General features: G+C 59.1%; 4 protein-coding genes across 5 annotated transcripts in view; 1 reads left to right on the top strand and 3 right to left on the bottom strand.

Moving 5' to 3' along the window:
* Window positions 1–13275, top strand: part of KATNAL2 (katanin catalytic subunit A1 like 2) — a 274880-nt gene that overhangs the window by 89751 nt on the left and 171854 nt on the right. The gene's annotated exons all lie outside the window — the stretch shown is intronic.
* LOC129457650 (elongin-A3-like) lies at window positions 943–2836 on the bottom strand. Its single transcript, XM_063613995.1, has 2 exons — window positions 1217–2836; window positions 943–1123 (listed from the first exon to the last, which is right to left on the bottom strand). The coding sequence occupies exons 1-2, from the start codon at window positions 2713–2715 to the stop codon at window positions 943–945; spliced, it is 1680 nt and encodes a 559-aa protein (XP_063470065.1). The 5' UTR covers window positions 2716–2836.
* On the bottom strand, window positions 5586–7385 carry LOC134732006 (elongin-A3-like). Its single transcript, XM_063613990.1, has 2 exons — window positions 5830–7385; window positions 5586–5706 (listed from the first exon to the last, which is right to left on the bottom strand). Exons 1-2 carry the CDS (start codon window positions 7362–7364, stop codon window positions 5586–5588), a joined length of 1656 nt encoding a protein of 551 aa, XP_063470060.1. The 5' UTR covers window positions 7365–7385.
* On the bottom strand, window positions 10235–12128 carry LOC134732003 (elongin-A3-like). The gene is made up of 2 exons (XM_063613987.1): window positions 10509–12128; window positions 10235–10421 (listed from the first exon to the last, which is right to left on the bottom strand). Exons 1-2 carry the CDS (start codon window positions 12005–12007, stop codon window positions 10235–10237), a joined length of 1686 nt encoding a protein of 561 aa, XP_063470057.1. The 5' UTR covers window positions 12008–12128.

Raw genomic sequence — 13275 nt, 5'->3', positions numbered from 1 at the left:
ACTCTGATTGGCAGGTTTAGACTTCCTGATCGAGAACCTAAATGAGCTGATTAAGGTGTCGCCGTTCTTTCACGGGGGTTCTGGTTGAAAAGATTGGGAATGATTCTATGCGGTGCTTAGTAAAAGTATTTTGACTTAAGGAACGTACCAGTTGTTAGCGTTTATGTATGAAATCCGAGAGTTGCTCTCTTCAACTAAACAGCAGTTTGCATTGAGATGTGCTCTGGTTGTGTCACCCAGGCTGGGGTGCAGTGGAATGAGGAAGGGTCAGTGCACCCTCCCCTTGCCCAGCTCAGGCGCTGCTGCCCCTCAGCTGGGACCACGGGGGCCGTGCCACCACGCCGGGCTAATTTTGGTATCTTTTGTGGAGACGGGGTTTCTCCGTTTGGCGCAGCCTGGTCTCCACCTCCTGGGCTCAAGCGAGCTGCTTTCCTCGGCCTCCCAGAGGAGGACGGCTCGCGATTACAGGATCATGCCCGGCCTTTTATCTAAAAGAAACCAACAGCAGCCACAAAACCTTCTGCGTAGTCGCAGTTATCAGTGTCAACTAACGGATTGAGAGTTTGTGTCTAAGAAGTCCTTATGCACTCGATGATTTCACACGAAAGGAAGACGAAAGAGAATGTCACATCTTGTACCTGATTTATGATTGCAACTAGGGCGTTTTTTAAAAAACAATCAGTGAACCGCCAAAGTAGAATTGATTCGAATGCCTTCAGAATATCTTGTGAATTCTGAGGTGTCCTCCAAGGAGGGAGGCAGTGGCTGGGTGTGGGAGGCGAAAGTCACAGGGCCAGCACTTGACCCCTGCAGAATTCAGAGGCTCAACTTTGCACCAAGCCAAGGGTTCTGGTGCCCATTGGAAGTTTCGTTCCCCAACCCGCATTGACTTTGCATTGGTCCTCCTCCCCCCTGATTTTATCTGTAAGGCAAGTCCTGAGTTTATCGTCGGGAGAATCTTCTCTTGTAGTCTCGAACTGCCTTGGCCATCAGCGGGGCCACTTTCTTGGCAGCCTGTTTCCGGGTTTTGGCCGCGGGCGCCCCGTGCTCATTGCTGCTGCTCTGGCAGGGGTTGGCCCGCTCCTCAGGGAGCCGGTGAAGGACGCTGCTGCTGCTGCTGCTGCTGCTGCTGCTGCTGCTGCTGCTGCTGCTGCTGCTGCCGCTGCTGCTGCTGCTGCTGCCGCTAATGATGCCGCCCCCGCCGCCGTCCCCGAGCCCCCCGGCGCCCTGGCTGGAGGGAGCCTGGCTGCTTCCTGCGGGCTTGGGGGCTGGCTTGATCCCTCCATTTCCCGGGTCAGCTGCTCCTGCTGACTTCCCTTGCCTGCTGGAAGCATCCTGAGGCGTCTTGGCCGCAGAGTTGAAACAGATCATCTTTGTCTGACGGCGGCTGGGTTCGTTTTCACGTGCTGATCGGATTTTCGTGGTCACTACTCGCAGCCGCTGCTCTCGGGCGTCCCGAAGCCGCAGGTACAGCTCCCGCCAAGACTCGTGCTCCTGTGGCTTTTCTTCCTTGAAGTCGTGGAGACAATGAATCCTCCATAATTCATCTGTCTCTCGAGCCAGTGCGTGATTGTCTTTCTCTCTGCGATACAGCTGATCAGGCGTCCACGCTTCCAGAACGGGTTCAAGAACCGAGTAGGGGACCCCTCCCACGTCGCCGAGGGCGTCCGGATTGTTTCTAAGCACCCGGAGGCACTGCTGGCGCAGCGTCAGCACCTGCAGCTGGCAGGCAGGCCTGGAGCCCGAGTACACCTGCCTCTTAGCATTCACTCTGCGTCCAGGGAAAGCAGCTTCCTCCTGGAACGTTGGCGCGGAGAGTGCTTCTGGCTGTGCCTGGGAGGTCATGGCCTCAAAAGCGGACAGCAGATCGTAGTTGGCCTGCATCCAGTCCGCTGAGGGGTCCCAGAGCTCTGAGAAGACAGGGCTGGGCACCGTTTTCGGCCCGGCGGAATCAGCGCCGGCCGCCTGCAGCCTCTCTGACTGGCTTTCCTGCACAGGAGGCGATTTCTGAGCCGAAGCCCAGTGGGACGATTCGTGCCCCTCGCTGTGGCTCACCACGGCTTCCCCCTGGAGTTGGCCCTGGCAGCCCTGACCCAGCAGAGGCCCGCCCTGAGCGGCGTGAGCGTGGCCTCTTCCGGGTTCCTTCCCGGGCAGGGCGGGCTCAGGGCCCTCGGGCATGGGGAGGGGAGCGGTGCGCGTTGGAGGGGCCCGTTGGGGGCCGGAATCAGCTGGGGCCATTCTGGGGCGCTTTCTCTCGGCTCTGGGCTCGCGACTGGGAGACCTCGGGTGAGGTCTCTGTTGCCCCGGAGGTGTTCTGCGCGCTGTCCGTCTGTGCTCAGGGCTGTGAGATGGGCTCCCGGGGCCCGTCGCGTTTTCTGGGAAGCCCCAGGCCTTTTCCTGGTCCTGAAGAGCCTCCCCGAAGCGCTGTCGGGAAGCGCTCTCCTCAGGGTCCTGTGGGTCAGGCCCGGTGTTTCGGTCCACAAGCACCAGCTTCTTCCACCGGGCCGCTAAGTCTCTGGCAAAGTCGCCCACCTGCTGGTGCTTCCGCAGGCGCTTCACCGCCTTTCTGATTCCAGTCTCCGCCAGGATGTCTGCCGTCATGGGCAAGGCGGAGAGTTTCTGCAAATATTTCTCTAGCTTTCTCGGGTCCGTCTTAGTGGCCAGACGCACCTGCAGCTTCTCCACCGCGCGCAGCGTAGTGGACCCTGCCGCCATCTCGCCAGAGCTGTGCAGGCGTCGCTGCCCTGGCGGTCGCGGCTCTGTCCTCGGGGCGGCGGGACACACGAAGTCTGGGGTGGCCGGTCCTCGCTGCCCGGTCGCCAGGCAGCGACCTCGGGATGTGGAGTCGCAGCCTGGAGCAAGCTCGGTCCTCGGAGCAGTGGGCCACTGGTTCCGGGGCGCTGGTCCTCGCGGACCGCAGGCCTCGGGGCGGGGAGTCCCCACAACCTGGAGCGAGCTGGGTCCTCGGAGCAGCGGGCCACTCGGTCTGGAACGCCGGTCCTTGCAGACAGCCGAGCAGGCCCGCTTCTCTTCCTGGGGATGTGGAGCCGCAGCCCGCACTGACCTCCGCGGTGCGCCGTCCGTCCAACGCCGAAGGAAGCTCCCCTGCCAGAGCCCGGCCTTATATAGCCAGCCCCAGGCCCGCCCGGGGCTCCAGCCCTGCCACCCTTGGCCCCTGGGCTGCCCCGCCCCAATACGAATTCATTCCGTCGGCCCAAGGCAGCCAGTCGGGACGGTCCACGCCAGGTGGACTGCTGTGCCCCACAGGTTGATTCGGTTAATTGCACCCTGGACACACCCCACTGAGTTCTACCGTTGGCCCTCCGTGTTCCCAGGTTCCACATCTGTGGATTCCAAAAGACACAGAGGGAATCTTCCTGGCAGCAAAAGCGGAAATAACAGCACCCGCCAGGCAAAATCCTAGGCAGAAGAACCAACAGAGGACAACAGCCCTTTATCTGGGATTGACGTTGTGTGAGGGGACTTCGTATCATGTTTGTTTTCCATTTTGGCAGGGGAAGCGTTTTCCACGAAGAAAGGTTGTTGCCGGTGGATTTGCTTCCCAGGGACTGGGCTTTCTGGCTGGGAGTGGGGAGGGGCTGCGGGGTGATGGGTGGCTACTCCACCTCTAGAAACAGGGTGTGGCTCCTCTGCCTTGGGGAGGATATTCTGCTCTCTTGTGAGTTTTGCAGGCCGCCTGACATTCTCTCCTGAATTGCTGTCAAGAAATAGAGAGGGGCGCTGACTCTGGCCCTTGCTGGGGAAGCTTTTCTGAGGTTTTGTTTTTAAATTTTGAGACGGAGTTTGGCTTTTGTCATCCAGGCTGGAGTGCAACGGTGGGATCTGGGCTCACTGCAACCTCCGCCTCCCGGGTTCGAGCGGTTCTCCTATCTCAGCCCCCTGAGTAGCTGCTTTTACAGGCGCTGGCCAGCAAGTCCAACCGAGTTTCGTCTTTGTAGAAGAGAGGGGATTGCCTCATATTGGTCGGGCTGTTCTGCAACACCTGACCTCAGGTGGTCTGCCGGCCTCGACCTCCCAAAGCCATGGGAATACAGGCGTGAGTCACCGTGCCCGGACATGTCTGAGTTTTTACACGGTCGCTGATGGGATTATGTCCCCTTCCCCGGAACGAATGCTTTTCTGACTTCCTTCAGGGTGGTAACTCTGTGGCACCCTCTTCTGACTCCTTACGTGTTCTTCAGGCTTGAGGGACTCTTTTGACGTGCACCGGCATCCAGCCTGGTGCCTGCTTCCATAAGCTTCCCAGCACCCATTCTGCTGACAGCCCAGGGTTCAGTACTTTGATCTCTTCTGCTGCCCTTGCTCGCTTTTGCCTTGTGGCTTATGTCTTTGTATTTCTCTCTCTACCCCTCACTGTCGGTAACGCCTAAGAACGACCTTTAGTTAATGGTGTTTGTGTGTGTGCGTGTGTGTATGCGTGTGCGTTTGCGTGTTTGTGTGTGTGTGTGTCTTTGTTAGTGTGTATGTGCGTGTGTCGTATCTGGCACACGGTCCTGTGATTACCTGCCCTCGTGAAGCCAACAAGTGCCCTGAGTTAGAATGCACACGTTCAGCAAAGCCTGCAGGAGCTGGTAGGAGGTGAACTCAAGGTAGTTAAGCCGGTCATCTCATGGTAATTAGAAACTCTGATTGGCAGGTTTAGACTTCCTGATCGAGAACCTAAATGAGCTGATTAAGGTGTCGCCGTTCTTTCACGGGGGTTCTGGTTGAAAAGATTGGGAATGATTCTATGCGGTGCTTAGTAAAAGTATTTTGACTTAAGGAACGTACCAGTTGTTAGCGTTTATGTATGAAATCCGAGAGTTGCTCTCTTCAACTAAACAGCAGTTTGCATTGAGATGTGCTCTGGTTGTGTCACCCAGGCTGGGGTGCAGTGGAATGAGGAAGGGTCAGTGCACCCTCCCCTTGCCCAGCTCAGGCGCTGCTGCCCCTCAGCTGGGACCACGGGGGCCGTGCCACCACACCGGGCTAATTTTGGTATCTTTTGTGGAGACGGGGTTTCTCCGTTTGGCGCAGCCTGGTCTCCACCTCCTGGGCTCAAGCGAGCTGCTTTCCTCGGCCTCCCAGAGGAGGACGGCTCGCGATTACAGGATCATGCCCGGCCTTTTATCTAAAAGAAACCAACAGCAGCCACAAAACCTTCTGCGTAGTCGCAGTTATCAGTGTCAACTAACGGATTGAGAGTTTGTGTCTAAGAAGTCCTTATGCACTCGATGATTTCACACGAAAGGAAGACGAAGGAGAATGTCACATCTTGTACCTGATTTATGATTGCAACTAGGGCGTTTTTTAAAAAACAATCAGTGAACCGCCAAAGTAGAATTGATTCGAATGCCTTCAGAATATCTTGTGAATTCTGAGGTGTCCTCCAAGGAGGGAGGCAGTGGCTGGGTGTGGGAGGCGAAAGTCACAGGGCCAGCACTTGACCCCTGCAGAATTCAGAGGCTCAACTTTGCACCAAGCCAAGGGTTCTGGTGCCCATTGGAAGTTTCGTTCCCCAACCCGCATTGACTTTGCATTGGTCCTCCTCCCCCCTGATTTTATCTGTAAGGCAAGTCCTGAGTTTATCGTCGGGAGAATCTTCTCTTGTAGTCTCGAACTGCCTTGGCCATCAGCGGGGCCACTTTCTTGGCAGCCTGTTTCCGGGTTTTGGCCGCGGGCGCCCCGTGCTCATTGCTGCTGCTCTGGCAGGGGTTGGCCCGCTCCTCAGGGAGCCGGTGAAGGACGCTGCTGCTGCTGCTGCTGCTGCTGCTGCTGCTGCTGCTGCTGCTGCTGCTGCTGCTGCTGCCGCTGCTGCTGCTGCTGCTGCCGCTAATGATGCCGCCCCCGCCGCCGTCCCCGAGCCCCCCGGCGCCCTGGCTGGAGGGAGCCTGGCTGCTTCCTGCGGGCTTGGGGGCTGGCTTGATCCCTCCATTTCCCGGGTCAGCTGCTCCTGCTGACTTCCCTTGCCTGCTGGAAGCATCCTGAGGCGTCTTGGCCGCAGAGTTGAAACAGATCATCTTTGTCTGACGGCGGCTGGGTTCGTTTTCACGTGCTGATCGGATTTTCGTGGTCACTACTCGCAGCCGCTGCTCTCGGGCGTCCCGAAGCCGCAGGTACAGCTCCCGCCAAGACTCGTGCTCCTGTGGCTTTTCTTCCTTGAAGTCGTGGAGACAATGAATCCTCCATAATTCATCTGTCTCTCGAGCCAGTGCGTGATTGTCTTTCTCTCTGCGATACAGCTGATCAGGCGTCCACGCTTCCAGAACGGGTTCAAGAACCGAGTAGGGGACCCCTCCCACGTCGCCGAGGGCGTCCGGATTGTTTCTAAGCACCCGGAGGCACTGCTGGCGCAGCGTCAGCACCTGCAGCTGGCAGGCAGGCCTGGAGCCCGAGTACACCTGCCTCTTAGCATTCACTCTGCGTCCAGGGAAAGCAGCTTCCTCCTGGAACGTTGGCGCGGAGAGTGCTTCTGGCTGTGCCTGGGAGGTCATGGCCTCAAAAGCGGACAGCAGATCGTAGTTGGCCTGCATCCAGTCCGCTGAGGGGTCCCAGAGCTCTGAGAAGACAGGGCTGGGCACCGTTTTCGGCCCGGCGGAATCAGCGCCGGCCGCCTGCAGCCTCTCTGACTGGCTTTCCTGCACAGGAGGCGATTTCTGAGCCGAAGCCCAGCGGGACGATTCGTGCCCCTCGCTGTGGCTCACCACGGCTTCCCCCTGGAGTTGGCCCTGGCAGCCCTGACCCAGCAGAGGCCCGCCCTGAGCGGCGTGAGCGTGGCCTCTTCCGGGTTCCTTCCCGGGCAGGGCGGGCTCAGGGCCCTCGGGCATGGGGAGGGGAGCGGTGCGCGTTGGAGGGGCCCGTTGGGGGCCGGAATCAGCTGGGGCCATTCTGGGGCGCTTTCTCTCGGCTCTGGGCTCGCGACTGGGAGACCTCGGGTGAGGTCTCTGTTGCCCCGGAGGTGTTCTGCGCGCTGTCCGTCTGTGCTCAGGGCTGTGAGATGGGCTCCCGGGGCCCGTCGCGTTTTCTGGGAAGCCCCAGGCCTTTTCCTGGTCCTGAAGAGCCTCCCCGAAGCGCTGTCGGGAAGCGCTCTCCTCAGGGTCCTGTGGGTCAGGCCCGGTGTTTCGGTCCACAAGCACCAGCTTCTTCCACCGGGCCGCTAAGTCTCTGGCAAAGTCGCCCACCTGCTGGTGCTTCCGCAGGCGCTTCACCGCCTTTCTGATTCCAGTCTCCGCCAGGATGTCTGCCGTCATGGGCAAGGCGGAGAGTTTCTGCAAATATTTCTCTAGCTTTCTCGGGTCCGTCTTAGTGGCCAGACGCACCTGCAGCTTCTCCACCGCGCGCAGCGTAGTGGACCCTGCCGCCATCTCGCCAGAGCTGTGCAGGCGTCGCTGCCCTGGCGGTCGCGGCTCTGTCCTCGGGGCGGCGGGACCCACGAAGTCTGGGGTGGCCGGTCCTCGCTGCCCGGTCGCCAGGCAGCGACCTCGGGATGTGGAGTCGCAGCCTGGAGCAAGCTCGGTCCTCGGAGCAGTGGGCCACTGGTTCCGGGGCGCTGGTCCTCGCGGACCGCAGGCCTCGGGGCGGGGAGTCCCCACAACCTGGAGCGAGCTGGGTCCTCGGAGCAGCGGGCCACTCGGTCTGGAACGCCGGTCCTTGCAGACAGCCGAGCAGGCCCGCTTCTCTTCCTGGGGATGTGGAGCCGCAGCCCGCACTGACCTCCGCGGTGCGCCGTCCGTCCAACGCCGAAGGAAGCTCCCCTGCCAGAGCCCGGCCTTATATAGCCAGCCCCAGGCCCGCCCGGGGCTCCAGCCCTGCCACCCTTGGCCCCTGGGCTGCCCCGCCCCAATACGAATTCATTCCGTCGGCCCAAGGCAGCCAGTCGGGACGGTCCACGCCAGGTGGACTGCTGTGCCCCACAGGTTGATTCGGTTAATTGCACCCTGGACACACCCCACTGAGTTCTACCGTTGGCCCTCCGTGTTCCCAGGTTCCACATCTGTGGATTCCAAAAGACACAGAGGGAATCTTCCTGGCAGCAAAAGCGGAAATAACAGCACCCGCCAGGCAAAATCCTAGGCAGAAGAACCAACAGAGGACAACAGCCCTTTATCTGGGATTGACGTTGTGTGAGGGGACTTCGTATCATGTTTGTTTTCCATTTTGGCAGGGGAAGCGTTTTCCACGAAGAAAGGTTGTTGCCGGTGGATTTGCTTCCCAGGGACTGGGCTTTCTGGCTGGGAGTGGGGAGGGGCTGCGGGGTGATGGGTGGCTACTCCACCTCTAGAAACAGGGTGTGGCTCCTCTGCCTTGGGGAGGATATTCTGCTCTCTTGTGAGTTTTGCAGGCCGCCTGACATTCTCTCCTGAATTGCTGTCAAGAAATAGAGAGGGGCGCTGACTCTGGCCCTTGCTGGGGAAGCTTTTCTGAGGTTTTGTTTTTAAATTTTGAGACGGAGTTTGGCTTTTGTCGTCCAGGCTGGAGTGCAACGGTGGGATCTGGGCTCACTGCAACCTCCGCCTCCCGGGTTCGAGCGGTTCTCCTATCTCAGCCCCCTGAGTAGCTGCTTTTACAGGCGCTGGCCAGCAAGTCCAACCGAGTTTCGTCTTTGTAGAAGAGAGGGGATTGCCTCATATTGGTCGGGCTGTTCTGCAACACCTGACCTCAGGTGGTCTGCCGGCCTCGACCTCCCAAAGCCATGGGAATACAGGCGTGAGTCACCGTGCCCGGACATGTCTGAGTTTTTACACGGTCGCTGATGGGATTATGTCCCCTTCCCCGGAACGAATGCTTTTCTGACTTCCTTCAGGGTGGTAACTCTGTGGCACCCTCTTCTGACTCCTTACGTGTTCTTCAGGCTTGAGGGACTCTTTTGACGTGCACCGGCATCCAGCCTGGTGCCTGCTTCCATAAGCTTCCCAGCACCCATTCTGCTGACAGCCCAGGGTTCAGTACTTTGATCTCTTCTGCTGCCCTTGCTCGCTTTTGCCTTGTGGCTTATGTCTTTGTATTTCTCTCTCTACCCCTCACTGTCGGTAACGCCTAAGAACGACCTTTAGTTAATGGTGTTTGTGTGTGTGCGTGTGTGTATGCGTGTGCGTTTGCGTGTTTGTGTGTGTGTGTGTCTTTGTTAGTGTGTATGTGCGTGTGTCGTATCTGGCACACGGTCCTGTGATTACCTGCCCTCGTGAAGCCAACAAGTGCCCTGAGTTAGAATGCACACGTTCAGCAAAGCTTGCAGGAGCTGGTAGGAGGTGAACTCAAGGTAGTTAAGCCGGTCATCTCATGGTAATTAGAAACTCTGATTGGCAGGTTTAGACTTCCTGATCGAGAACCTAAATGAGCTGATTAAGGTGTCGCCGTTCTTTCACGGGGGTTCTGGTTGAAAAGATTGGGAATGATTCTATGCGGTGCTTAGTAAAAGTATTTTGACTTAAGGAACGTACCAGTTGTTAGCGTTTATGTATGAAATCCGAGAGTTGCTCTCTTCAACTAAACAGCAGTTTGCATTGAGATGTGCTCTGGTTGTGTCACCCAGGCTGGGGTGCAGTGGAATGAGGAAGGGTCAGTGCACCCTCCCCTTGCCCAGCTCAGGCGCTGCTGCCCCTCAGCTGGGACCACGGGGGCCGTGCCACCACGCCGGGCTAATTTTGGTATCTTTTGTGGAGACGGGGTTTCTCCGTTTGGCGCAGCCTGGTCTCCACCTCCTGGGCTCAAGCGAGCTGCTTTCCTCGGCCTCCCAGAGGAGGACGGCTCGCGATTACAGGATCATGCCCGGCCTTTTATCTAAAAGAAACCAACAGCAGCCACAAAACCTTCTGCGTAGTCGCAGTTATCAGTGTCAACTAACGGATTGAGAGTTTGTGTCTAAGAAGTCCTTATGCACTCGATGATTTCACACGAAAGGAAGACGAAAGAGAATGTCACATCTTGTACCTGATTTATGATTGCAACTAGGGCGTTTTTTAAAAAACAATCAGTGAACCGCCAAAGTAGAATTGATTCGAATGCCTTCAGAATATCTTGTGAATTCTGAGGTGTCCTCCAAGGAGGGAGGCAGTGGCTGGGTGTGGGAGGCGAAAGTCACAGGGCCAGCACTTGACCCCTGCAGAATTCAGAGGCTCAACTTTGCACCAAGCCAAGGGTTCTGGTGCCCATTGGAAGTTTCGTTCCCCAACCCGCATTGACTTTGCATTGGTCCTCCTCCCCCCTGATTTTATCTGTAAGGCAAGTCCTGAGTTTATCGTCGGGAGAATCTTCTCTTGTAGTCTCGAACTGCCTTGGCCATCAGCGGGGCCACTTTCTTGGCAGCCTGTTTCCGGGTTTTGGCCGCGGGCGCCCCGTGCTCATTGCTGCTGCTCTGGCAGGGGTTGGCCCGCTCCTCAGGGAGCCGGTGAAGGACGCTGCTGCTGCTGCTGCTGCTGCTGCTGCTGCTGCTGCTGCTGCTGCTGCTGCTGCCGCTGCTGCTGCTGCTGCTGCCGCTAATGATGCCGCCCCCGCCGCCGTCCCCGAGCCCCCCGGCGCCCTGGCTGGAGGGAGCCTGGCTGCTTCCTGCGGGCTTGGGGGCTGGCTTGATCCCTCCATTTCCCGGGTCAGCTGCTCCTGCTGACTTCCCTTGCCTGCTGGAAGCATCCTGAGGCGTCTTGGCCGCAGAGTTGAAACAGATCATCTTTGTCTGACGGCGGCTGGGTTCGTTTTCACGTGCTGATCGGATTTTCGTGGTCACTACTCGCAGCCGCTGCTCTCGGGCGTCCCGAAGCCGCAGGTACAGCTCCCGCCAAGACTCGTGCTCCTGTGGCTTTTCTTCCTTGAAGTCGTGGAGACAATGAATCCTCCATAATTCATCTGTCTCTCGAGCCAGTGCGTGATTGTCTTTCTCTCTGCGATACAGCTGATCAGGCGTCCACGCTTCCAGAACGGGTTCAAGAACCGAGTAGGGGACCCCTCCCACGTCGCCGAGGGCGTCCGGATTGTTTCTAAGCACCCGGAGGCACTGCTGGCGCAGCGTCAGCACCTGCAGCTGGCAGGCAGGCCTGGAGCCCGAGTACACCTGCCTCTTAGCATTCACTCTGCGTCCAGGGAAAGCAGCTTCCTCCTGGAACGTTGGCGCGGAGAGTGCTTCTGGCTGTGCCTGGGAGGTCATGGCCTCAAAAGCGGACAGCAGATCGTAGTTGGCCTGCATCCAGTCCGCTGAGGGGTCCCAGAGCTCTGAGAAGACAGGGCTGGGCACCGTTTTCGGCCCGGCGGAATCAGCGCCGGCCGCCTGCAGCCTCTCTGACTGGCTTTCCTGCACAGGAGGCGATTTCTGAGCCGAAGCCCAGTGGGACGATTCGTGCCCCTCGCTGTGGCTCACCACGGCTTCCCCCTGGAGTTGGCCCTGGCAGCCCTGACCCAGCAGAGGCCCGCCCTGAGCGGCGTGAGCGTGGCCTCTTCCGGGTTCCTTCCCGGGCAGGGCGGGCTCAGGGCCCTCGGGCATGGGGAGGGGAGCGGTGCGCGTTGGAGGGGCCCGTTGGGGGCCGGAATCAGCTGGGGCCATTCTGGGGCGCTTTCTCTCGGCTCTGGGCTCGCGACTGGGAGACCTCGGGTGAGGTCTCTGTTGCCCCGGAGGTGTTCTGCGCGCTGTCCGTCTGTGCTCAGGGCTGTGAGATGGGCTCCCGGGGCCCGTCGCGTTTTCTGGGAAGCCCCAGGCCTTTTCCTGGTCCTGAAGAGCCTCCCCGAAGCGCTGTCGGGAAGCGCTCTCCTCAGGGTCCTGTGGGTCAGGCCCGGTGTTTCGGTCCACAAGCACCAGCTTCTTCCACCGGGCCGCTAAGTCTCTGGCAAAGTCGCCCACCTGCTGGTGCTTCCGCAGGCGCTTCACCGCCTTTCTGATTCCAGTCTCCGCCAGGATGTCTGCCGTCATGGGCAAGGCGGAGAGTTTCTGCAAATATTTCTCTAGCTTTCTCGGGTCCGTCTTAGTGGCCAGACGCACCTGCAGCTTCTCCACCGCGCGCAGCGTAGTGGACCCTGCCGCCATCTCGCCAGAGCTGTGCAGGCGTCGCTGCCCTGGCGGTCGCGGCTCTGTCCTCGGGGCGGCGGGACACACGAAGTCTGGGGTGGCCGGTCCTCGCTGCCCGGTCGCCAGGCAGCGACCTCGGGATGTGGAGTCGCAGCCTGGAGCAAGCTCGGTCCTCGGAGCAGTGGGCCACTGGTTCCGGGGCGCTGGTCCTCGCGGACCGCAGGCCTCGGGGCGGGGAGTCCCCACAACCTGGAGCGAGCTGGGTCCTCGGAGCAGCGGGCCACTCGGTCTGGAACGCCGGTCCTTGCAGACAGCCGAGCAGGCCCGCTTCTCTTCCTGGGGATGTGGAGCCGCAGCCCGCACTGACCTCCGCGGTGCGCCGTCCGTCCAACGCCGAAGGAAGCTCCCCTGCCAGAGCCCGGCCTTATATAGCCAGCCCCAGGCCCGCCCGGGGCTCCAGCCCTGCCACCCTTGGCCCCTGGGCTGCCCCGCCCCAATACGAATTCATTCCGTCGGCCCAAGGCAGCCAGTCGGGACGGTCCACGCCAGGTGGACTGCTGTGCCCCACAGGTTGATTCGGTTAATTGCACCCTGGACACACCCCACTGAGTTCTACCGTTGGCCCTCCGTGTTCCCAGGTTCCACATCTGTGGATTCCAAAAGACACAGAGGGAATCTTCCTGGCAGCAAAAGCGGAAATAACAGCACCCGCCAGGCAAAATCCTAGGCAGAAGAACCAACAGAGGACAACAGCCCTTTATCTGGGATTGACGTTGTGTGAGGGGACTTCGTATCATGTTTGTTTTCCATTTTGGCAGGGGAAGCGTTTTCCACGAAGAAAGGTTGTTGCCGGTGGATTTGCTTCCCAGGGACTGGGCTTTCTGGCTGGGAGTGGGGAGGGGCTGCGGGGTGATGGGTGGCTACTCCACCTCTAGAAACAGGGTGTGGCTCCTCTGCCTTGGGGAGGATATTCTGCTCTCTTGTGAGTTTTGCAGGCCGCCTGACATTCTCTCCTGAATTGCTGTCAAGAAATAGAGAGGGGCGCTGACTCTGGCCCTTGCTGGGGAAGCTTTTCTGAGGTTTTGTTTTTAAATTTTGAGACGGAGTTTGGCTTTTGTCGTCCAGGCTGGAGTGCAACGGTGGGATCTGGGCTCACTGCAACCTCCGCCTCCCGGGTTCGAGCGGTTCTCCTATCTCAGCCCCCTGAGTAGCTGCTTTTACAGGCGCTGGCCAGCAAGTCCAACCGAGTTTCGTCTTTGTAGAAGAGAGGGGATTGCCTCATATTG

Source organism: Symphalangus syndactylus, chromosome 1 (assembly GCF_028878055.3).
Source record: "Symphalangus syndactylus isolate Jambi chromosome 1, NHGRI_mSymSyn1-v2.1_pri, whole genome shotgun sequence".
Classification (NCBI taxonomy): domain Eukaryota; kingdom Metazoa; phylum Chordata; class Mammalia; order Primates; family Hylobatidae; genus Symphalangus; species Symphalangus syndactylus.
The sequence above is the reverse complement of the archived record's forward strand: the minus strand, read 5'-3'. Positions and strand labels throughout refer to the sequence as shown.

Bases quoted from the DNA above. Each gene is read 5' to 3' on its own strand.
- LOC129457650 (XM_063613995.1), bottom strand. From the start codon at position 2,715: ATGGCGGCAGGGTCCACTACGCTGCGCGCGGTGGAGAAGCTGCAGGTG. The intron at 1,124-1,216 runs GCTCGGGGACGG...CAGCAGCAGCAG, and splicing joins TCCAGCCAGGGCGCCGGGGG to CAGCAGCAGCAGCAGCAGCG.
- LOC134732006 (XM_063613990.1), bottom strand. From the start codon at position 7,364: ATGGCGGCAGGGTCCACTACGCTGCGCGCGGTGGAGAAGCTGCAGGTG. The intron at 5,707-5,829 runs CAGCAGCAGCAG...CAACCCCTGCCA, and splicing joins GGGGGCGGCATCATTAGCGG to GAGCAGCAGCAATGAGCACG.
- LOC134732003 (XM_063613987.1), bottom strand. From the start codon at position 12,007: ATGGCGGCAGGGTCCACTACGCTGCGCGCGGTGGAGAAGCTGCAGGTG. The intron at 10,422-10,508 runs GCTCGGGGACGG...CAGCAGCAGCAG, and splicing joins TCCAGCCAGGGCGCCGGGGG to CAGCAGCAGCAGCAGCAGCA.